This window comes from Pristis pectinata, chromosome 14 (assembly GCF_009764475.1).
Source record: "Pristis pectinata isolate sPriPec2 chromosome 14, sPriPec2.1.pri, whole genome shotgun sequence".
NCBI classification, from domain to species: Eukaryota; Metazoa; Chordata; class Chondrichthyes; order Rhinopristiformes; family Pristidae; genus Pristis; species Pristis pectinata.
Genome location: NC_067418.1, coordinates 14,208,430 through 14,233,781, shown reverse-complemented (window position 1 = coordinate 14,233,781; position 25,352 = coordinate 14,208,430). Strand labels below are relative to the sequence as shown.

Sequence of the window (25,352 nt, the reverse complement as noted above, 5' to 3'; positions counted from 1 at the left end):
TTAGGTATTTTTTTGTACTGGATGCATATTACTTAATTCATCTGTTGTGCCTAAAGCCAATATACCTGGAGTCAGTGAGCCATAGAGTCACAGAGCACAGAGAGAGGGCCTTCAGCCCATTGAGTCTGTGCTGACCATCATACACCCATTTACACTAACCCTACACTAATCCTATTTCATTCACCCATGCTGTCCATCAACTACCCCTCAGTTTCTACTGCTCACAGACACACTCAGGGAAATTCTCAGTGTTCAAATAACCTACCAACGCGTACAGCTTTGGAGTGTGGGAGGAAACCTCCACAGTCACAGGGAGAGCATGCAAACTCCCCACAGAAAGCACCAAGGGTCAGGAATGAACCCAGGACACTGGAGCTGTGAGGCAGCAGTTCTACTGGCTGTGTGACTGTGATGCCCCAGTGGTTTGTCCCCGTCACAAACAAGTCCTTTGACTAAGATTAAATTAACTAAGAATTGGCAAATCTTACAGAAATGTCTGGGGGCAATTCACCAACAGGCACAGCTTCACCCTGAAGAGATCACTGGAGATCCTACCCTCCATAAAACTGCTTTTACCCACATTTACAGTCTAACTTCCAGGTGCTTGTATCCTGATTCATTTATATCATTGTTGTGAAGGAAAACCAAACAGCATGGCGCAGGACAGCGATGTACCAGGTGCAAGTCCATCCAGCTGGTGACGTGCAACTTCCTTCATAAATCTGCCATATGTTCATCCTCAGTCCCAACATCCTCAGATAGCAGAGAATCAAGATATCTAGAGGGTCGCAAAACGGACCTCCTGTTGCTGTATTGCTGTCCCATTGTAAAACTTGACCAAATCTGTACAGTCATAAAGTCATACAGTATCGAAGGAGGCTCGCCAGCCCACTGTGTGTGTGCCAGCCATCAGATACCCATCTACACCAACCCCATTTTCCAGCACTCAGCTCACAGCCTTCTATACCATGGTATTTCATGTGTTCATCCAAATAAAAGTTGTAAGAGTATCTGCCTCCACTAAAACCCTCAGGCAGTGCATTCCAGATTTTAACCCCTCTCTCCCTCAGATCCCCTCTAAATCTCCTACCTCTTGTCTTGGACCTATACCCCCTGACTATCGCCATCCCAATTTCAGCCCCAACTCCATTTACCCAGGTTTGCTCCATATTCTTTAATAACCTTACACAAACAAAAATCTATTGCTTTCAGTTTTTAATTTTTCAATTAACTTAGCCTCAACTCAGGTACAGGTTCAAAGCCTTCAGTACCCAGTGTGTCAACAGGCACATTCCGACATCTCCTTGGCATTGGGCTAGCTGTAACTTTAAGGACAGCTGTATTCCTTAGATTTCACAGGGTATGCACTGAGCACCCATTGGTTTGTGGCATTTTATCCCCAGGATGCCCAGCCCAACTGTGATGCAAACCAGGTCATGTCTTACTTGCACCTACATGGTATAGGATCGCTCTAGACATCTCTTCTGGATGAAATTTTACCTGTTGGTCAATGAGCCCTGGAAAGCTTAATTTATCCTAATTCAAGAGGTCTGTTCATAACTATAACAAATCACAAAGGGTACAGGGATTTATTAAGTTGCATCCAGTACAAAGAAGCAATGCTTAACAAAGGCGATAGCGATAGTGTGTTCCTCAAAACCTCCGAGTAACTGTGCTATGATCTCTTTTCCTCCTGCTGTGTTCTGTTGACTGCAGGTTCTCTTTCTTTTGGTTGTGCTTGTTCTCTCTCACTCTGTCATCAGCTGATTGACTGTGGTGGCAGCACCTTCACTTTCACTCCTTCTACACTCTCTACTTAATGATACCAAACAGAATCTGTTTGGCTTGGGGAGACCTCACCAGGTAGCCACATCTGTGCGAAGCCACCCTAACCTGAGTTCTGGGGAAGAGTTTCTGACCTGAAACATCAACACTGTTTCTCTTTCCACAGATGCTACCTGACCTGCAGAATTTACCAGCTTTTTCTGTTTTTATTTCAGATTTCCAGCAACTTCATATTTTTGGATTTCCAACCTGTTTCTTTACTTACTGCAATATTCACAATTAACAAATCATGAGCCAGGATGTGAAAGACGTGTGTGTGTGTGTGTGTGTGTGTGTGTGTGTGTGTGTGTGTGTGTGTGTGTGTGTGTGTGTGTGTGTGTGTGTGCGCGCGCGCGTGCGTGAGTGCGTGCATGTCTGTGTGTGTGTGTATTTGTGTTTGACCATAAGATTATGCAATGAGGTGTGTGTGGCAATTGTCATTTCTGGGAAATGTTATATTTCAGTGGAGAATGATGCTTTGGGTCCTGCAAGGTGGTTGATTTAGCAAGTTGTAAGGACCCTGACTCAGGGTGTAGTATAAAAGATTTGGTCTGCTTTAAGAAGTTTGGTGGTACCCATGATGTATAGGGAGGGAAGGGAGAGCATGGTGACATGTGACCCTTCCCTCACCATCATCAGTCACTTTGTTGTAATGTAGTGGGCCCCACATGAACAGCCGATCCTATTCTGCTTTGGTGCCAAACTGAGAATATGCCAAAACTGTCCCAGCTAAGATGAGCATCTGCTCTGTGTAACCATGTCAACCGTTGTCTGTCCTGGCTCATCTCTGGCCCTGTTATGGTGTATGGGGCCCTGATGTGATTGGTTGAGAACAATGGACCTATAGCATTGAAATCTAGTGGGGTGGACTGTTACGGGCAACGTCAGGCAAACAGTTCAACAATAGATCTCAGTGTTGGTAATGTACCTGTTGAAGTGAATGCAGAGTATCTGAAGTGAGCACCATTGGTCGAATCAACACACAAAGTGGTGGAGGAACTCAGAGAGTCAGACAGCATCTATGAGAGAAACAGACAGTTGATGTTTCAGGTTGAGACCTTTCACCTTGACAGTCCAGATGAAGGGTCACCCTGAAACATCAAGTGTTCATTTCTCTGATGGATGCTGCTTGACCCGCTGAGTTCCTCCAGCGTTTTGTGTTGCTCCAGATTCCAGCATCTGCAGTCTCCTGTGTCACCATTGATCGAATCATCTAGATTCTCGTTCACAGACACAGTCATTGAACACATCTCTGATCTGTAAAACAGTAAGGGGAGGATGTACACATTGTAGTGATGGATCTTTGTTGCTGTGGTGATACCACAGCACCAGATATACCTGTTTCATACTCCCGCAGCAACTGACCATCTTCGTTTAATTCCAACCTCACTGCTGCCTTTATGTAGCATGCTGCAGCTGAGGGAGGTGAATGACTTTACCTCATGACCCTTCCCTCACCTAACAAAATGTTTTTACTTCTTTCTGTACTCAAAAGCAACAAGTGGAGAAATTGCTAACTGCTGGGCTTTAGTGCAAATATTATTTGTTTAAATTGGAATGATTTCTTACCTGAGTTATCATAGGGATGCCCATGAAGAAGAAAACCACACAACAGGCTAGGGTAAACAATGGTTTCTTAGGCCGGAGGTATCCAGGGAATTCATCCACAACTGAAGTCACAATGGTCTCAATCGTTGCAAACTTAAGATTTAAATGGAAAACACAGGTAAATTATACACATGATTGTAAAATGATGACCTTTACTGATATTCAATCTTGGAATCATTCATGTATGTCTGGACTACTCATACTGACTACACATTTCAACCAACACTCATTAAAACCATTACATTGGAAGTTAAGTGCTTAGAAATGAACCATTAATCAGTAGTACAATATGATAGTGTCAGTGCATTTTTTTTCTGTCTCCATATTTCAGTTCTATTGATTTCAACTGAAATAAGTTTCAAAGGCAAAATAGAACATTGGCACCACTACTTAACAGGGTATGTTTATTGTTTGAAGTAGAACTGGATAAAAATGTGAAACTGCCCAATTTTCATTCATGTTGATGCCACGCTGAAAATTTATTCCTGTCTTTTTGTCATCTGAATTCCTGCAAAGCAACAATGCTTACAGTTCAGAACTAATTCACTGGCCCAAAATGGTTTGGGGCATGCTCAGAAACCATAACTTCTCTCTTCTGTTTGCCTTTACATATGCAGTTCAAAGTCTGCTTTTGTGGTGAGGATAACACCGAGAAGTGGAATCTAAAAGTACAAAAAGACAGAAACATTTGAACAGATCAGGCCGACCATCAGAAAGGAATTTTTTCTGCCTTGATATTTGTCCTTGATTAGGAATGCAAAACCAGCCAAGAAGCTGCAAATTTTGAAATTTATTTCCATTTACATCAATGGAACAGAACTTCAGACTTTTAGCAACACACAAAATGCTGGAGAAACTCAATGGGTTAGGCAGCATCTATGGAGGGAAATGGACAGTCGATGTTTCGGATCGAGACTGTTCATCCGAAGAAGGATCTCAATCCAAAACATCAACTGTCTAATTCCCTCCATAGATGCTGCCTTACCCGTTGAGTCCCTCCAGAATTTTGTGAGTTGCTTCAGATTTCCTGCATCTGCAGTCTTGTATCTTAAACTTTTAGAACAGGCAGCTGGTATTATACAGTGTGTTTAGGGTTTCCTTCAGGTGCTCTGGCTTCCTCCCACATTCCAAAGGCGTACGGGTTAGGAAGTTGTGGGCATGCTATGTTGGTGCCAGAAGCGTGGCGACACTTGTGGGCTGCCTCCAGAACACTCTACGCAGAAGATGCATTTCACTGTGTGTTTCCATATATATGTGACTAATAAAGAAATCTTATCTAGTGCTCCAAAGTAAGGAATATCTCCTACTGGCCTTGTTACCCAGACAAGGAGATATAACTAATGAATGGCAGCATGCTGCTGACCAAACTACTGAATGTTTCTGGGAATTTCTGCTTTTGTTCCTGATTTCCAGCTCTTTTGATAACGCTGAATTGTGATTACTGAAGTGCTAACTCCCCATTAGTGCTTCAACATGCATATGAGGAAGGGGACTGTCCCCTCATCATGAACCCAAATGCACTGTGCTGATATTCAGTAAATGGTGTGGAATCTAATTACTGTTTCACTAACAGCATTGACTGTAAATTAAACAATTTGGTCACTGCTACTCAACCAACTCGTGATAATTATGTACGGTGTAATTGAAGAAGGTCAGTCAATTATCCATGAACCACTGTAAATACAACACTGTGCCAAAGCTGCAATCTTCCCTAGATATTCCTACACCAGTAATATCTCCAACACATCTCGGCAGTTTGCATTCAGAATTAGTTTGCCCACAGAAGACAGATGGTAGTGGTGGAAGGGTATTATCCTGACTGGAAGTCTGCAACCAGTGGTGTACCGTAGGGATCAGTGCCGGGATCTCTTGGGACCTTATATATACTTGGGTGAAAATGTAGGTGGGTTGGTTAGTAAGTTTTCGGATGACACACAAATTGATGGAGTTGCAGACAGTGAAGAAGGTTGTCAAAGGATACAGCAGGATATAGATCAGTCACAGATTTGGGCAGACAAATGGCAGATGGAGTTTAATCTGGGCTAATGTGAGGTGTTGCACTCAGGGAGGTCGACTGTACGAGAAAAAGCACGGTAGTGTAGCGGTTAGCATAACGCCATTACAGTGCCAGTGACCCGGGTTCAATTCCGGCCACTGTCTGTAGGGAGTTTGTACATTCTCCCTGTGACTGCGTGGGTTTCCTCTGGGTGCTCCGGTTTCCTCCCACATTCCAAAAACGTACGGGTTAGGAAGTTGTGGGCATGCTATGTTGGTGTCGGAAGCGTGGCGACACTTGAGAGCTGCCCCCAGAACACTCTACACAAAAGATGCATTTCACTGTGTGTTTTGATGTACATGTGACTAATAAAGATATCTTATCTTATCTTATCTTAAAGTATACAGTTAATGGCAGGACCCTTAACAGCATCCAAGTCCATAGCTCCCTGAAGGTGGCAACACAAGTAGGTAGAGTGGTAAAGAAGGCATACGGCATACTTGCCTTCATTGGTCGCCGGATTGAGTATAAGAATCAAGAAGTCATGTTGCAATTGTATAAAACTTTGCTTAGGCCACACTTGGAGTATTGTGTGCATTTCTGGTCGTTACATTACAGGAGGCTTTGGAGAGGGTGCAGAAGAGTTTTACTAGGCTACCTGGATTAGAGGGTATTAGCTAAAAGGAGAGGTTCAACAAACTTGGATTACTTTCTTTGCAGCATCAGAGGCTGAGGGGAGACCTGATATAAGTTTGTAAAGTTATGAGAGGCGTAGATAGGGTAGACAGTCAGAATCTTTTTCCCAGGGTAGAAACATGAAATACTGGAGGACATGCAGTAGCTTTAAGGTGAGAGGGGGAAAGTTTAACAGAGATGTACGGGACAAGTTTCTTTTTACACAGGGAGTAGCGGGTGCTTGGAATGCACTGCCAGGTGTTGTGATGGAAGCAAATAAAATAGTGGCATTTAGGATGCTTTTAGATAGGCACATGGATATCCAGGGAATGGAGGGATATAGATCATGTGCAGGCCAAAGGAATTAGTTTAATTTGGCATCATGCTCAGCAAAGACATCGTGGGCCGAATGGTCTGTTCCTGTGCTGTATTGGCCTGTGTTCTATGAATTCTAGAACCATTGTTATTGGTTGGCTATTCTTCCCAAAGCCTTTACATGACTGTAAAAGTTACAGGGGTTAGGGGAATGTGGACAATTTTAACCAAGTACAAGTGTGAATGGGTTTGAGTTGGAGACTACATCCTGTCCATTTAATCTCATCATTGACTTTAGTAAGAACTTAAAACTGGACAAAGATTATTAGCTTGAAACGACTTCATTTTCTGTTTGTTGTGGGTGGGGGAAGGGTGTCAAATTATCCTTTTTATGTCTTCTACAAAATTTTTTAAATCACCTCTGGCCCTGCATTCCTGTGGAACGTCATTTTCTTTGATTGGACATCAATTCATGTCCGGTTATGCTTCTATGAGGTGCCTTGAGGTCATATACATAATTAAATATATTAAATGAATGTGAGTTATGGAGCTAAAATAAACTAAGTTTGGTGGTGAGTAAACATGGGCAGAAATTAGCCAAGTTTCATTTGGTTGAAACTTATCTATAAAATGATAGCCACATGCCTTTGCAGCTAATAAAACTGTGTGATTTTTCCTCAGTGTTATGTATAAGTTCTATATTGTGCTAATTACATTACATTAATTATATTATGCTACTTGTTATAGTTCTTTATCGTTATAACCTGCACAGCTCTAGATCAGAACAATGGACCTTCATCTCTACGAATGGGTTTAGGTACATCTCAGAAGACTGAGATTGAATTGGTAAATTTCTGTTCCTGCACTTGCAGCGGGGTGCTATGTTTGAAAGGAGTACAAGTCAGAGAATCTCCATTTCACACTCTCTTCAAGCAAGGCTCCTTGCTGGGACTGTGGCACTGGTGAATTTATATTAAAGTCTATCATCTCCAAACATCCCCAAATCAAAAGAGTTTGAGCGGTCGTCGTGACAATGTGTTGAAGGATTGCCTTGAACTCGGTATTCATTGGAAATTTCATTAAAAAGGCCTACAAAATGGGTCATAAGCAAAATTGAAACATGATAGAGGGTTAACATCCCTCATTGTGATGCATGAGAGCGTATAAAATGGGAATCACTTTGAAACTTGGAAATTAATTACTAAAGTAGAATAATTATGATAATAACCTGTTTAAGTGATGCTTGGAGAGCAGGTTGTTAGTGAAATTCATCTGTCTAATGTGGTCTCCACTGAACGTCAGACCCTAATCTCAGACAGCATAGAGCAACAATTCGTACACAGACTAAGTAAATGAAATAACAATAAATGTTTCATATAGGGACCGTGATTTACCATTGTGTCCAGTCCGAGCGTTAGGAGCATCAGAAAGAAAATTATAGCCCAGAATGGAGATAAAGGAAGCCTGGTTAAAGCCTCTGGATACACCACAAATGCAATCCCTGGACCTGCAACACAAAAAGAATTGCATGTATAAAACAAAAGAACGTCAGCAAGTGTTTAACTGGGCTTTCACCATCTTCCACTGATGAGAGCATCTCATCACAGAGGCAGAACCCCTAACTGCTATTGTGATGCTTCTCTGTCCTTTGCCAAATGTCTGTTCCTTGGGTTCTTAGATCCTGGAAGGAAGACCTTAAGTTTTCAGCCAGTCCTCTCTTAAAGTAAAGAATTTGATTTGTTCAACAAAATCCATGACCTAATCCAGCAAATTAGAAGCGAAAGAAGAAAAGTGAATTCCGTTTAAATGTGACTGAATGTTCAGAGCAGTCAGTGGAAGCACAAGCCGTTGCAGGCTGCCCCCTTGTGGCATTTTGTAGACAGTGCCAAATCTTACCCGAATGTTTAACCCCTCAATGATGGCAAATATTTTCAAAGTAAAATCTTTCTGTAACAGTTGTGCCTGGTGCATTTCCACCATCCATTTGACCAACCACTTCCAACTACACCTCTCCCACCCTCCATGGACCCTATGTTTGGCTTGAAGGTTCCCCCATTGATATTTGAAAGCTGGTGTCTTCAGTGTTTTGACTATTATGTATATGTACTGGTGTATATCAATGGAATAATAAATAGTGTTAGATACAGCATGTGTGCATGTGTATGTGTGCGCATAAATACGAATTGTGTGTGAGGAAGTTGGAATTGTCGGTGGATAAGATGGACATGGGCCTTTGTACGGGTGTTTTGAATTGGGGTGAGTACTTGGTCTGGATAGTGTGTGTGTCTGTGTGTGTGTGTGTGTGTGTGTGTGTGTGTGTGTGTGTGTGTGTGTGTGTGTGTGTGTGTGTGTGTGGCTAGCAGGAATATTTTGGAACTTAACATAAGACTGAGCTGCAATATCCACATGTTGCCATAATCATTGACAATGACAAACCAATGGTCTCCAGTCTGGAGGCTGATTCATTCTTATTGGACTTAGACATCAGCAGTCAGATGAGTGAATGTCTTCAGGAAAAAGAAGACATTGACATACTAATAACGTTTGATAAGTAATTACAATGTTTAACATTACCTTCATCTGCAACTTCAGTGATGGGTACTTTAAGTTCCTTGGCCATGAATCCAATGACAGAGAAGATGACAAAGCCTGCAAAGACACTTGTGGCGCTGTTGGTGCAGGTCACTAGCAGGGTGTCCCTGGAGGATGCAGAGGCAAGTGGGTGTCAAGGGAAGGGCATCAGTCACAGGCAGAATGACATTACAATTACATGCTCCCACACCCACCCATATCCCCAGCCCCAGAGTGGGGAGAGATGTATGGGGTCCTCCTGCTTACCTGTATATGTTGTTGTGGAATTTATTATATGAGGAGAGCGTTATCAATCCTCCCCAGGCAGCAGAGAGGGAAAAGAAAATCTGAGTAGCAGCATCCTTCCACACCTTTTGAACAAAATGAGAAGAAATATGATGTTTAAAAAAGGGCAAATTCCATTGTAACAACAACCCACAGTCATGTCACCTCTTTAAATTATTAAAGGTCCCCAGGTGTTTGACTGTGTACTAGGGGAGGCAATTTGACAACAAGCTCCATTAGCAAGTTTTAGGCTATATTTTAATACTGTAAGTTATATTTTAAGTCTTCCTTCCACTTCCACTGTCTTCTGCCAATTTCCTCAAAAACACTGTACCCTCCGCAGGGTGCCCATGTGAACTCGATGTCTTAACCACTCAGATTGAAGGATTAACAGCTTAGAGTCGGAAGGTCAGTCCAAAATGGTGAATTCAATGTCAAATCAATCACAGAAGGTGAACCAAAGATACGAAAAGAAATTGAGAGGGATTGAGAGGAAAACTATTTTCTCTAATATCTACAATAGGAAACACCAAGCTTTTGAGCCAGAAAGGTTGTTTGGCAACAACAAAGAAATTACAATATCAATAAAGGCTTTTACACTAGAACGGACAAGCCCAACTTTCTTCTGGCAAGTTCAATTCACAAAAATCAGGTCAGTACAGGAACTTTACACTATTCAATGTACTTTAGTGGTGAAGTACTCAATATCTTGCAGTGTTTAGAGGCAAAAGGTATCTTGGACAGCAATTTCCTGATATCCACATTTTATTGCATGTGTGGTTGGCGTAACACTATCGGTACTGCTGGCTTCATCATTATTTTCACCACATAACCTGTCCCAATTGGACAGATTGGACAATTTTAAGTAATATCTTGTTGGATGAGAGGTGGAGAGATGGAGAAATTTATGCCATGAATTTGAAACTTAGGGGTTTGGTAACTGAAAGAACAGTAAGATGAACTAAATTAAGGAAATATAATACTCTCCATGAAATAGTGGGTTTGAATATAATTTATTATTAATAAGCATTTAATTGCAGCATTTATTTCTCTACTGGAAGCAGGATTTGAGCATATTAAAGACATTTTAGGAAATATTTGCATCATTGTCTTTTTAAACAATGAAATGAAAACCAAAACACATCTTAAAATCTAAATCAAACTATGGCTATCAACGAATTTATGGGCAAGTTGGGCCAAAGGGCCTGTTTCCATGCTGTACAACTCTATGACTCTATGTAGAACGTCAAGGGAAGGAACCTGTCCCCTAAGCAATAGTGAGAGGTTGCTGAACTGTACTTATGATAGCAATCAATTAATATTTCAGGCTATTTTACAGCAAGAATAGTTTGTTAACTCCTTGCTAGATCATTGATTTCAGAAAATTACAGCGGAGAAGGCTGCAGCATTGCACACCTGGTGGAAGAAAAGGGAATCATTGACATCAGCTTCAGGACTTCTGTGGTTAAGTGTGCTTGTGTTTAGTCCAGATGTTCCTACCAATTTCATGATGACAAATGCTTCCTGTTCCAGCACAATAACAACCACAATATCCAGCCTTCTGTGTTTCATGTACAAACACAACCTGATTCCTTTAAATGACATTTACTAGTTTCTCACAATGATCTGGTTTTCTATTCTTCCTACCAAAACAAGTAACCTCCCACTTCCCCACCTGTACCATCTTCCACTTCACTCATTTGACTATTCTTCCTCCAAATCAGAAGATGTCCCATTCCAGAGGATTCCATACAAAAATCTAGGCTGATGTTCCAATACAGAACTGGATGATCGCTGCACAATCAGTGATGCTGACTTCTGGATGAGTTGTTACACTGATGACCCTTCTGTTCTCTCAGGTGGACAGGACAAATCTCAGGGCAGGACTACAGAGAAGAGTAGGAGTAGCGAGACTTATTGCAAAGTCTCGGTCAAATTATTTTGACAAAACTATTAAGTTACTGTCACTTTTCTGTTTTGTGGTATCTCGTTAGTTGCAGTGTTTTCTGTATCATTACAGTGAATACGTTTCAAAAAAAAGACTTCATTGCCTACAAAATGTATTGGAACCTTCAGAAGTTGGGAAGCATGCTGTACAACACAGTCCTTTATTTATTTCATGCATTGCAACACATACTGTAAATTTGAAATTAATTGTTACATTGTTTTACATTTCCAATGAACAGTCCTTATTTTCATTTTGTTCTTTCCGGTTTAACACTCACTAATGCTTAGCTCTAGGGAGAAGTACTGACTAGTGGAAGTCCCTTCTAAATGGAAACAGATGTTATAAGCCTCAAGTATCATTTATTCATGACACACTCTATGAATTTTCTTTCATTTACATACTTATTTTTTCTCAAGAAGGTTCCAATTATTTCAATCACTTCATTCCGAAAAGGGAAAATTTGATTTATGCACAGAATCTAGTCGTTAGTGTGGAACTGAAACAAGAAAATTAAATTTAATTTTATGATTGGAAGTTATTGGGCTTGGCAGACAATGGGACCATGGGCTGCTTTAGGCTGCCCTCATGTGGTAGCTTACTCAGTGTTCTATTTTCATTTGGAAATCAGCATGAGTGTTTGGCCACATGTTTTGTAATGAAAAGGGAGATACAGATTAGAACTCTAATGGCAAAACCTCATCGTGAAGGAAGCTGCCCCAACCTGAAGGAGTATATCATCATATTAAGCAATAATCTGTGCTGTGATGTAATCTCCCCCTTCAATGTCACTGAGAATCATCTAATTATAACATCAAGATGAGTGAGGAAACTTTGGCATAGAATATACATTAGAAACATGGAATAATATGAAAAATACACGTGAAATGTGGGAAAATGTAACATAGAAGCATATTATCTAACTAGAGTAAGATTGCAGTGCTAGATGCAGAGGGATCTGGATATTCTAGTGCATGATTTGCAAAAGGTTAAAATGCAGGTACAGTAATTAGGCTGACAGAATGTTATTGTCTACTGCTAGGGAAATTGAATGCAGAAGTCAGGAGATGATGCTTCAGTTATATAGGATATTGGTGAGATATCAACTGGAGAACTGTGGACAACATTGGTCTCCTTATTTAAAGGGAGATGTTACTGCATTGGAAGCAGTTCAGACAAGGTTTAACAGACTAATACCTGAAACAGAGGATTGTTTTATGAGGAAAGGTTGGACAGACTAGGCTTTTGTCTGCTGGAATTCAGAGGTGCTTTGACTGAAACAAATAATATCCTGGGCTATCTTGACAGGTTGGAAGTGGAGAGGATATTTTCTCTCGTGGGAGAATCTAGAACTAGGGAATCAGCATTTTAAAAAAGACAGAGATGAGGCAAAAAAATTCTTTCAGAGGGTTTTAACTTGCCATAACTCTCTTCCCCAGAGAGAGTCCTTGAATATTTTTTAGGTAAAGGTAGATACATACCTGGTAAGCAAAGAAGTGAAAGATAAGACCGAAGTGAGGAGGTGAGGTTTCAAATCAGCCATGATCTTACTTAGGCTGTGCATCACTGCTTGGTATGGTAGCTGCTCTGCCCAAGTCCACAAGAAGTTGCAGCGAGTTGTGAATGCAGACCAGTCTACCATGAAAACCACCTCCCCTCCATTGACTCCGCCTACACTTGCCACTCCTCAGGAGAGAGGCCAACATAATCAAGGATCCCTCCCACTCCAGCCGTTCTCTATTCTCCCCTCTCCCATTGGGCAGAAGATACAAAAGCTTGAGAACGCGTACCACCAGGCCCAAGGACACCTTCTACCCCACCGTTATGACTCTTGAAAGGACCTCTTTACGATAAAGATGAGCTTTAATCTCTCGATCTACCTCGTTATGGCCCTTGCACATTATTTGTCTACCTGCAATGCACTTTCATAGAACATAGAACAGCACAGTACAGGCCCTTCGGCCCACAATGTTGTACTGACATTTTATCCTGCTCTAAGATTTATCTAACTCTTCCCTCCCACATTTCTCTGTATCAATAACACTATATTCTGCATTCTTTTTTTTATCCTTTTGTACTACCTTTATGTACTTACGTATGGAATGATTTGTATGGATGGTACGCAAACAACAGCTTGTCACTGTATCTTGGTACATATGACAATAATAAGCCAATTACCAATTAAATGGCAGAGCAGTTTTGAGGGGCCAAGTAGCCTTCTCCCGCCCCTAATTCATATAGTCATACATACCAGGGATATGAAAAGATTATTAAATGCAGGGAGAGTTCAGTGAGGGAAATATACTAAAGAAGCAGGTACTAGAGAAAGTCCTTGGAACAGAAAAGCTTAAGAGGTAACCCAATTGAGTTCCTCAAGATACTGAGAGGTTTGTGAATTGGTCCAGAACTTCAGAACATTTGAAAGCACAGGTAAAGATCTAGTGGGGAGATCAGAAGCATTTTTTTTCTCTCAGAGAGTTGTGAAGACCTGGAACCCTCAGCCTGCAAAGATGGTGGATGCTGATTTCTTAAATAATTTCATCTCCGAGGGCAAGCAATTTACAGAGTAAGAAAGCAGGAATGTGGGACCAAGCATGACTGCTCTGTAAAAGAGGTGCAATTGCTGCAATTTTCTATGTTTCTCTTAAAAGATGAAAGCCCAGAGGAAAGGCACTCATAAACTTCCAACATGCAACTTCAGGTGGATGATTCTCTGCATTTGGAGCACACATTTAGATACTAATTCTGTAGCAAATAAAGAGAGGCACTCATACATTGACACAAGCATGCTTGCTAACATGCCTGCACATATATGACACTTACAGGTCTGTACCAATGCAATGAGACACAAAAGAAGATACATATTTATAGACTAACAGGCAACCAGCATGCTGATAAGAAGCGCTCTCAGACACACACATATCCCAGTGTATTGTAGTATTGGTGGAATTGGACAGGGACAAATACATAGAGTGCGACACAGGTGGACACACGCACACTCACACAAATACACACACACACACACACACATACACACACACACACACACACACAAATGGAGCATATATAGCATGTTAAACAACAAGCAAAGTGATACGGGACAAATAAACAGATGATGTAAGTTGTTCTCATTATTACAGAATGGTGACAGGGCAATGAAATTCAACAGTCTCTCACCAGGTTTATGGTTATACATCTATCTTTATATTAAGTAGAATGCTCCCTCCTATCCTCATTTTAGTAGGCCGAAAAATTCACAAGGAGGCAAAATGACCACAGTTTTTGTTTGAAAATCAAGAACCTACAGATGGCTGGAAATCTGAAATGAGAACAGAAAATGCTGGAAACTGTCAGCAGGTAAGAACGTGGAAAGAGAAACAGGGTTAACTTTTCAGGTCGAAGGTCCTTCATAAAAATGGGGAAAGAGAGAGAACAAGTTAGTTTTAAATTGGAGTGAGGGTGGGGAGAAATGAATAGGACAAAGGGGAATATCTCTGACAGGGTGAGACCAGGAAAACCCAGTTATGGATTTAATAGACTAATAAACTAAAATCAATAAACTACAGAAGATGGAAATTTGAAATAACAATAGAAAATGCTGTAAAAACTCAGCAGGTCAGGCAGCATCTGTGGAAAGAAAAGTAGACTTAATATTTCAGGTTGAAGACCCTTCATCAGAAGACTTGTTATTTTTAAAGAGGCATGTAGAGCTGTGAAGTGCAGGTCAGAGCTGTTGCTGAAACCTGAAACCAATAGGAAAATGCCCAGCAGATCAGGGAGTGTCTGTACAGAGAGAAAATGGTCAATATTACGGGGAGATAAGCTTGCAACAGAATGGGTCACCTATGACGCAACGGGAAAAGTGAGTTATCTGAAATTGTTGAACTCTTGTCATTAGTTAACTGATGCAGTGCTTTTTTTATGAGCTTCTCCCATTCTGGAATTGTTAAAGACTTGTATCTGAAGTCTGTGTGAAGGTCACATTATGGCAGTTTCTTTCCTGATAAGCATCTGTGATATTAACTCAGTTTTTCTCTCTCCACAGACGCTGCCTGATCTGCTGGTCATTTCCAGCAATTTCCTCTTGGTTTCACGTTTCAGCAACAACTGTGATCTGCACTTCGCAGCCTTAATATGTCCCCTTGTCTGTTTTCTCTCTATATAATCACACCCATTAATCTATTAAGTGGACAGCTCCATGTCCTGGGGCAGTCTGGCCTCAGCCTGTTAAAGATATTCCCTTTGTTATATCCATCCCTCTGCGCTTAAAACTAACTTATTTCCCCTCTGCTTCTGTTCTGATGAAACAGCTTTGACCTGAAACTTTAATAGTTTCTTTTTCCACAGATATTGCTGAGTGTTTTCAGTGTATTTTTTAATGTTGTGAATGTTCTTCAAGCAATAGTGACCCTATATGCAAATTCTTAGCACACAAATATAAATTGACTAACAACTGTATTTGCTGTTTTTCATTCCTAAAGAGGGGAATCATCCTTGCCATTTAATACAGCTAGCTGGTAACGGGGCCAGTTGCAAAGTGCATTCTCAGACACAAACACAGGGGGCATCAGAGGTATAGCCAGCAAAAGTGGTATTGGAGATAAATGCAAGAAATTAAAGTATGAAGAGATTAACAATAAGTTTAAGGCTGAGAGTTGGGAGTTGGAGCTTGGGAATAAAACAATTGAAATAAAGACAGGAATTCTGTAATTGGATGTCTATGATGTGAAAATTTACAATTCTTGCACAAGACTGAAAGAATCTAATAGTATTCTAGAATTCTACTAACGTCTTATAACTTACATTTCCACACTATTTTCTTCTTATTTTCTTCACCTATTAACTCCATGCTAAGGCAGCATTACAGCAGTATCATCTCTGATAAACAATATAGTCAATTCATATTAAACCAAAAGATCTAAAACAAATTGCATAGAACTAGAGACAATGCAGCCCAGAAGTAGCTCGTGGGGTCTGACTAATGCGTGAAAGAGCTCGTACTTCCACCTAGCCCTTCATCTCACTCAATCCTTGTAATCTTCTATTCCCGTCACCCATATGTGACTGCCAGCATTTCCCTCAGTCCACTGTTAAGGTTCTCCTCAACTGCTGCACTCTCTGGGTAAATATGGTTCTTTTGAATTTCTAATTTGATTTCTTGGTGGCTATCATATTTTAATGGTCTGTCTAGTTTTGTCCTTCACCCCACTGGAAACACTCTTTGTATCTCCTATCAAAACCTTTCTGCACATTGAAGACCATTAGGTAGCCCCTGGTCTTTTCCTTCAAAGAAAACAAAAGACCCGCACTGTTGATAGATATAACCATTTATTGCATTTATTCTCTTCATATTCCTGTTCCAGACACTCTCTGGTGCCTCCAGATCCTTTTCATTACGTAGAAACCAGAGCAGTGCACAGTAATCTAAGTGTGTTCTACCAAGGTTTGATAGGTTTAGTGTAACTTCTCTACTTTTCAAATGTATCTTTCCACAAGACAACTTCGGTGTCTGTGTTTCTTATACTTAATGGTTTTATTGATTGGTGTCACTGTTTTAAGTATTTTGTGTACATGTTCTTCTCAATCCCTTAATCATGCTGACAATTTAGATTCTTATTTTCTAAGAGTAATGAGTGTCCTTACTTTTCTTCCCAATGTAAAACCTTTCACTGATACACTACTCAAAAGGGAAGAGAGTGTGAACAGACTCAGAGCAAAGCAATGAAGATGTTTGTCTGAATTCATTGCCATAATCACTTCTAAAAATTAAACATCAGTTAAACATGCATTCCTACCTTCCATACACTATATCATTCACCAAAAGCTATTTTATAGCCTTGACTAACTTGCCTACCTTGGCATCCTTAAGCCTATCCCAATTGGGTGTAATGAAGTACCAGATCCCATCTCCAGCACCAGGCAGAGTAATTCCACGGACCAGGAGGATGACAAGGACAACATAAGGGAAGGTGGCTGTGAAGTAGACAACCTGCAGGTGGAAGGTGGAAAATGCATTTGTACCCAGTCAAACAAAGTATTCCCAATCATCACTAGAAAATCACAAGACCAGTAAATGAAAGAATACCGAGGCTCACCTTTCCCGATGACTTTATGCCTTTTGCCAGAGATAAATAAACAATTATCCAGGCCAATAACAGAGTCAGTGCTAACTCCCACCGTATTTTCCCAGGGTGTTCAATCCCCGCAGAAATTTGTAACACAAAGTACCTGTGGGGAAACAGTAGCAATCATAAAAATTTTGCGCAGTTTGGAAAAGTGAATCCACATATCTAGCAGCAAATCTTTAAGAGTGGAAAATGGGAGAATAACAAATCAAGGTCCTATTTTCCATCACACTCATTTTTTTTTTGTTATGAACATTGAATGGAAATTGAAACCATGAAGTTGTCAAACAGGTTGCCAACTATCACCCATTTTGCACAGTCATACAAAGTCAGGATCCATCCTCTATGATCTTTATTCTGCTGATGTAGCAAAGTTTTGTTTGTATTATTTTACAGTTTTAAATATAGCTTCTCAGTTTTCAGCATCTCCTGCTCTGCATTAAATTAAGAAAAATTACACATACATTTGACTAATTGAGAATCAATTTGTTGGCAGGGTACACACATTATGGGCACAGAATGGACTGTCAAATCCTTTTAAGATTTTCATTATATTTTTCATTACTTTTTATGAGAATATCTGCGGCTGCAAGCAATAAAATCATCTTGTGATCATTATTTTGTGGAGGAATGCTGCATTTGAAATAATTTAGACTTTCTGTGAAGAGAAAAACAGTATCAACATTTCAGGCTGATGAAAGCTCATCTGCAGTTTTTTTTTGCTACTTACTCTTCACTGTTCATTTTTCCCTGTTTAGGTTTCTTCAGTTCTTGTGCTACATACCATTCTTTCACTAACATTTACTTCATTAAATGGCATCTTCCCAGGTGTCTGCTCTAAGAAAACTAATTAGAGACTTGTGATAGTGACTTAAGTGGTAAGTCCTTCAGTTTTCCTCTTTTGCCAAGGTCTTTCCTTCCTTTTTTAATCCTGATCATATTTTGCATTTTAAATATGAACAACCCACATTAAACTTCCCACTTACTTGAAGTATTCTTCACTCCCACTGACAAAGGTTTTGTTTATGGGCCTGCTGTAATTCACCATAGTGAAGTTGGGAAAGGCAGAAATGCAAAATGATGTATTTTTAATCTGCACACTGTTGGTATCTTCAATCATACAAGAATCTGTTGGGACAAGAAAAACAAATTAATACATCAATAAATTCATTTTTTTTACTTCTGCTAATGAATCTCTAAATTGCTTACAAACACTTGAGTTAGTGTCTTGAGCCTTCAAGGCACAAAATGCTTGAAATGAATTGTTGCTATCCAAAGGACTTTCTTTTTCCTCAGAGCACTGAAAAATAATTTAGTTTCTTAGCTGACTACAAGGACCTTATGTGGATTTTCTGCTGCCTGCAATTTTGCAAAGGAGAGCAGGCTCATTTTCTTTTCTCATTAAACATATACAAGAAGGCTGTGCTTTTATACCGGAGTTTGGAAGATTAAAATACTCAACGGAATAAAAAAACAATCCAATGGATCATGTAACCATCATGAAGAATCTGCAAGTTATGTGTCCTTGTGGTCTAACATTGGATATTATTCTGGGTATGTTTTTGAAATCCAAGATCCATGGATAGGAAATTTACTGAATGAGATTGTCGGTTCTCCTATTTCTGCCTTCATTGTGATGTGCTGGATGATAACATCAGGGAAGATCTTGGAATAACAATGCTTTCTTAAAAAAACAACTGTACCATCTCCTGTTACTGATTGTGTTGTGCTCTTAATGTTATCAATGCAGTTCATCATTCTGAATCATTGCCCTGATCAATGAGAGCATGCCCTCAATGCTCCCTTGTATATTATCAGTCAAAAATAATCTTGATAATTGCCCCATGTACGTTTGTTCAACTGTAAATTCACATCATGTGGAAAATTTTGTAAGTTAGCCGGAGCACAATTTTTTGAAGACTTCACATGGTGAAGATATGTTGGCAACCTCACAGCCTGTCCAGCCATTAGCTCATATATGAAAGGACAAGCGACTCAAAAAAAAACTTGTAGGCTCAAAAAGTCTACAAATTTTTGAAGACTTGTGAAGTCTTACACAAGCAATGTATAAGACTATACATTGCTTGTCATATAAGTCTTGACACCAATTAAACATCAGGCTTATATGCCCCATTGCCATACACGTAGCTTCCTTCATGTTTCACTGTTCCAAGGAATGTTGCAGAAGGCTTCCTCTTGTACTGGAACACTTAAAGTGGATTGGTGCCAACAAAAAATTAATCTGGCAAGGTAGGTAAGTTAAACCTGAAATAACCACTGCTTAGTCATGCTCATGACATGCATGTCTTTTTTATGGCTTTTTGGATGGAAGTCTGAAGTTAGCAATTGATAATGAGTAAGCCCAGTCCATGGCAATGTACTGTGACATATTGGTGACTAGGATATTGAAAACTCTCTTACCTAGATCCTTCCAAAACTTATTTGAGGCTTATGAAATAACTGATCGGAAAACTCTGAGCCATGGGATGACAGCTTCTGGAAGCATTATCTGGAGGCCGCACATGTAAGTGTGCTCCCAGGGCTCAGTACCTACCTTGATAAGGATGCTCAGAAACCAGCAGTTGCTGCTGAGGTTCCAGCAGGTGGATTCACGCTTCTTTTGGTGTATGGCAATGTGTACATGCTATGGGGAGGAAAATTGTGGCAATGCACTCATACATTTCACTGTGGACTACACTGCTCAGGAACAGTTCTGTGTGTCAGCTTTTCAACCATCACCTCAAGCCTGAAGTGTCAATGAATCTTCTTATGGGGAACAGGGAAGGAAGTAGAGTAAGTTGAGTTCATCCCTGGTGATGTAAGGTTGGAAACCATTTAAATATCTGTGCCTAACCCAACAAAACCAACACTTAAATCAAGCAGATTATTGCACGACAGAAGGGTGATTGGCCAGTGCTAAACTTCATTGATGTGCTAAACTCTAACAGTGACTTGGCATTATCCCACATAGAGATATAACTTTGCAAGTCAATATCCTAACAGCTTGTGAGGCAGTAGTAGTTTGTGGTGGTAAGGGGTATAAATTTAGCCAGTTAAACTCCTATAATATCCTTATAAATGCTTGAACTATGCTAAACTTTACTATTGCCAATTTATGCAAAAGTTTTCCAGGCTTGGATAAAGGATTGTGTCTCAAAGGGCTTAAAATCTAAAAGCCACATGAAGGAAACTTAACTTGGATGGATTTCTTTCCAGTTTGATTTGTAAAATTCTCAGGTATAAAGAAGGGTTTCCATTTATGTCAACACAGAGTTGAATTAAAAAAAGCACAATGCTATTTACATTATGATATACTGTGGAATATACAATGTATTTTAGTGTGCGGTGTATCATGTAATGCAATATGGTATGCACAGTCAACATATTGTGTGCTGCATGTCATGCAAAACTAATTACTTATGACAAAGCCCATAGTACGGTGTGCTTTGCCCCACGTAACATGAGAGAAGGAGGTCAAGAGGGAATACCACTAAGATGTATAAAATTATGAAGCTATAAGTAGGGTAGAGTGCAGGAAACTTTTCCCCATATTAGAGGTGGATAAAACTAGATTTAGGGTAAGGGGTAAGAGATATAAAGGGAATCTGAGGGGGATCTTTTTCACCCAGAGAGTGGTGAGTACCTGAATGCATTGGCGGAAAGAGTGGTGGAAGCAGAGTCACTGAAAGCATTCAAGAAGTGTCTAGATGAGCAATTAAATCCCCTGGGCATAGAAGCCTAGGTGCCAAGCGCTGGAAGATGCAATTAATACAGATAAGCGCCTTATGGTCAGTATGGACTTGGGAAACCAAATGACCTGCTTCCGTGTTGTATGACTCTACGACAATGATATGAAATATCATACAACAGTGTATGATGTACCACGTAATACACTGTGGTCATGTATTATGTCACACAATGTTGCAGGTACTGTGTAACATTGTAGAATAAGATGTGTTGTAAAACCTGTAAGATTGAATGATAATACCATATAACAGTGTAGAATGAACTTTGCTATATAGTATGCAATTTATCATGCAGGAGCGTATAACATTGTGTTAAGTACAATGTAACAGTGCAGAGTATACGATGCAATACTTTTGTGCACACTGTGGGGCAAATTCTACATTGCATATTGTTGTAAATACCAAGTATCAACATGCTTATATATGATTTTTCATAGTACAAACCACGGTGTGTTATATAGTACATACCACATGATGTCACACCATCTAACTGTGTGGACTATACTCTATCAGGCAATGTCTGCACATGATTCAACGCCATATAGATGTAACATAATGTGGGTTACACAGTGTTAAACATATTAATATGGTTTAACACAGTGTGGCATGTATCATGAGGTATACGTTGTAACACAATGGGGTAAATATTTTGTAATACAGTATGTTATGTATTGTGCCACACAGTGTGGTATACATTGCATTATATTGTGTTCTGTGCATAGTTTTTTTTTCACCAGTTTTTTTCTACAATTGAAATGAGGTCCTATGTGCATAGTAAACTCTATCAATGTACCACCCTTAACACATTCGTACTGAATTTACTTCTATAAATTTTACAGATATATCAACCCAGTTAAACTAATATTTGGAGAAAAGAAATTGATACTAGCCTGTGACAGGATTGTGAAATAAGGTTACTGCATTAATTCCTCGGTTTAGAACTGGGGAAAAATTAATCTCAGGAAATTTGATAACATAGAATCATTAAAATTATGATTCCTATAAAAGTGCAGTGTCAGTATGTACAGGATTTCAGTTGTTTATCTTTCTCATCAACGATCTAAAGAAAATTTTAATCTGGACAACACTTTGACATTCCCAGTAGAATGTGAAAATGTTTCCCGTGATATGTAACTATAAAGATTGTTCAGTTGAAGGCAGTCTTGCTTTTCTGCAGCATCTTTCATGACTGCAGGACATCCCAAAGGCATTTTACACATAATGAGCATTAAAATGTCATCATTGTTGTAATGGAAGAAATCTGGCAGTCAATTTGCACACAGCAAGATCCCACAAAGAAAATCAATATAATCTCTATTAATGACATAAGTGTTGGTTCAAATGTCAGGGAGAATTCCTAAGCTTTTCATTGGGGTCCATCTACCTGAGAGGGCCGATGGATCCTGGGTTGACACAGCAGCATTCTCTCAGCCATGGGAAATGTTAGGCTCGATTTTGTGCTCGCCTTTGGAATGAGACTTGAATCAATGGTACAACTGTGAGCCACAACTATCAAGTCTTGTATTAATAGCATTAAATTATCTCATGGTACAGCCTTTTTCAAATCAGAGGTGCAATCATGAAAAAGGGATTTTGTGCAGTTGAATATGTTAGTATGTAATAAGACAAGGCAGAGCATGATACATGCATTAAATATATGTACTATACAAAGCATTGCATTTATATATATAATCAAATATGCTTTAAAATCAATACCAAAGGCATTATGCATTACCTTTGAACTTCAAGCATGTTTTGGAGATGGGTGAAAAACTTGGAATGCATTACTGTCTGCTGTTATCTGCCAGCTGTTATCTTTAACCCATATTAGATTTATATTACACTGTGATTTTCCAAAGTTAGCAGCCTTCATTTTCCTACGGTTTAAGATTTTGTTTCTGTGAATAAATTAATGAGATGCATCATTAAGATTTCAGTAAGGCTAGGACAAACTACAGGAACATTAAATGAAGTTTTTTTTATGGCACATGTGCGTAATTAATACAGTGACATCCAGCTGAAGAGCAAATGTTCCCAAATCAAGTTTGGCATAGGTCAGATGGAGGGTTAATTTTTCAGGACTGTTCTCAAACAATGCACCTTAATTCAACTCCATAAAGTCACCCCCTGTTGCGTCAGTGGAAAAATTCCACCTTTCACTTCAGCCATTTCTATCTTTCAGCAAGATTGTTAATTTGTATGATATTAGGGTCAGAATTTGTGCTACAGATCCAAAACCAAGAGGAACTAAAATAGTTTTAAGTAGGATCTCACAGCCCTGCAGCAAGAGAAGATATTCATCTTGCCATCGTTGACTGGATTCAAATTAACATCCCAAAAGTGAAGCAATTTTATTCTAACTTACTCTGCCTAGAGAGGCACTTAGACCTGATGTAGTTATCTATTCACTTGCATAACCAAAATATAATTTTACCATAGCACAATAATATCAAATCTGTGACCCACACTTCCTCCAAGCACAGTTTCCTTGCTGGGAGTGTGTGAATTTACCCCAATAATCAATGATAACTTTGACATGGAAGTTTTATGGAGGTCATTACTGCAAAGATTGATTTAATGCCTTTTCAATTACAATCTATCTTCTACATTGCTGATATAGCTTGCTGACTCTTTGGCAATCATACACACTAACCCCAATGCAAGCTACAAATCTAAACATACCAAAGCACAGGTTATTATAGAATGGAGACAAAGGCAAGGTAATTCAGTGTCCAAATGTTGCCTTAAACCAGAAAGATAATGCTTATACACTTGTTTAAAAAAATGTGAACAAGATAAGGTTGCATTCCTTAGTATCTTCTGTTATAATGCAAACTGTAATTTAATCTTGTTGGTTTTCTTGGCATTTCTGGAGTCCTAGATGATATAAATTAAACAAGTTTATACTCTTCAATGGCATCATTACTGCAGGTTTGTTATGAACTAATTTATAGTAGGTTACAGGTAAGTTCTTTGCACTGAATTCCTGTCTGAATCTTTCTTTCATGCTTAGCTCAAAGCTTTTTCCAAACTAAAATTGCTATAATCTTATGATGCTGATTCACTAATATTCAGGTTGGAACTAATTTAGTTTTTCGAGAATTTCATTGTATTTTTTTTGCTTAATTGAATCTTCAGAGACATTAAATGTAATTCAATATTGGTCCAGTGATACTAGAACCTTAATGGTACATCTCAGTTATATTGTGGATGTCCTGGAGCATTTTAATCAATGTAGGTGCTCAACAAAAGGTCTGATTTTGTGCCAAAGATTTCTATTTGCTTATGGTGGCACAGGGAGATTGGGAGAACGTGTGAGTATAAATGTTCCTGGTCTACAACTAGGAATGGTGAGGGTGAAGATTTAGTCCTTCCCTGATCCCAATCTCCATACAGGGCACATGGGGTGATCAAGCAGAAGTGAGATGTCGCTCTGTGGTGAGAGACAGTTTCCCAGTAATTTTTAGTGAACCACCTTTGGGTCATCATCACCACAGCAAGACCAGTATTGTTTTATGAAAAAGTTAACTATGTTCTTAATAGCCAGTTGTGAGTGCAGGGAGGCTTGATCAAGAAGGAAGGCAGCAATTATGCTGATTGAAAAGTTAAAAAACCTTAACTGGAATATGTGCAAAATTAGATGTTACATATCTGAAGTATTAACATTGAGAGAGATTATCATTTGGCCCTGTGCCCTCAATCTTGTGCAAACACTGCAAGACTAAATATTTTCCCACTTACATTATAATCACATAACAATAACAATTACTGAGGACTATAGAGAAATATGAAGCATTCAACATTTGGAGCGTTCCTCAAAGTGATCTGGTGTGACCACTGTTTTTGACATATCTGGATTAAATATCTGTCCATTTATAGCCAATAGTTTTCCAAAACTGGAGCAGCCAATTTCTGATTGAAACTGAGAAATAAAACATGCACCACATAGCTGGCATATGGGATGGTTTCCTTTATTAGCCAAGGCATAGAATGTATGAGCAGGGAGATTATACTGGCACTGCAAATAACGCTAGTCAGACTATAGCTTGAGTAGTGCATTACAGTACTAATCACCATGTTACAGGAAAGGTGTGAGTGCACTGGAGAGAGTACAAAGGAGATCTATGTGAATGTTATCTGGACTAGAAAATTGGAACAGGAGGAAAGGCCGAAAGGACCAGAATTGTTTCCTTTGGAACAGATGGGAGACTTGTTTAAAATTATGAGGAGTCTAGATTGTGTAAATAGGAAGGAACGAAAGA

The 25,352-nt window shown here is 39.5% G+C and overlaps 1 protein-coding gene across 1 annotated transcript in view; it reads right to left on the bottom strand.

Annotated features, from left to right (window-relative positions):
- slc6a5 (solute carrier family 6 member 5) overlaps positions 1-25,352 on the bottom strand; it is a 52,802-nt gene that overhangs the window by 11,063 nt on the left and 16,387 nt on the right. The window contains exons 5-11 of the mRNA XM_052028821.1: positions 18,331-18,472; positions 17,315-17,447; positions 17,074-17,208; positions 9,257-9,360; positions 8,993-9,117; positions 7,813-7,925; positions 3,394-3,525 (exon numbers count right to left, since the gene is read on the bottom strand). Of these exons, the coding sequence (XP_051884781.1) occupies positions 3,394-3,525; positions 7,813-7,925; positions 8,993-9,117; positions 9,257-9,360; positions 17,074-17,208; positions 17,315-17,447; positions 18,331-18,472 (884 nt within the window). The remainder of the gene's footprint in view (positions 1-3,393; positions 3,526-7,812; positions 7,926-8,992; positions 9,118-9,256; positions 9,361-17,073; positions 17,209-17,314; positions 17,448-18,330; positions 18,473-25,352) is intronic.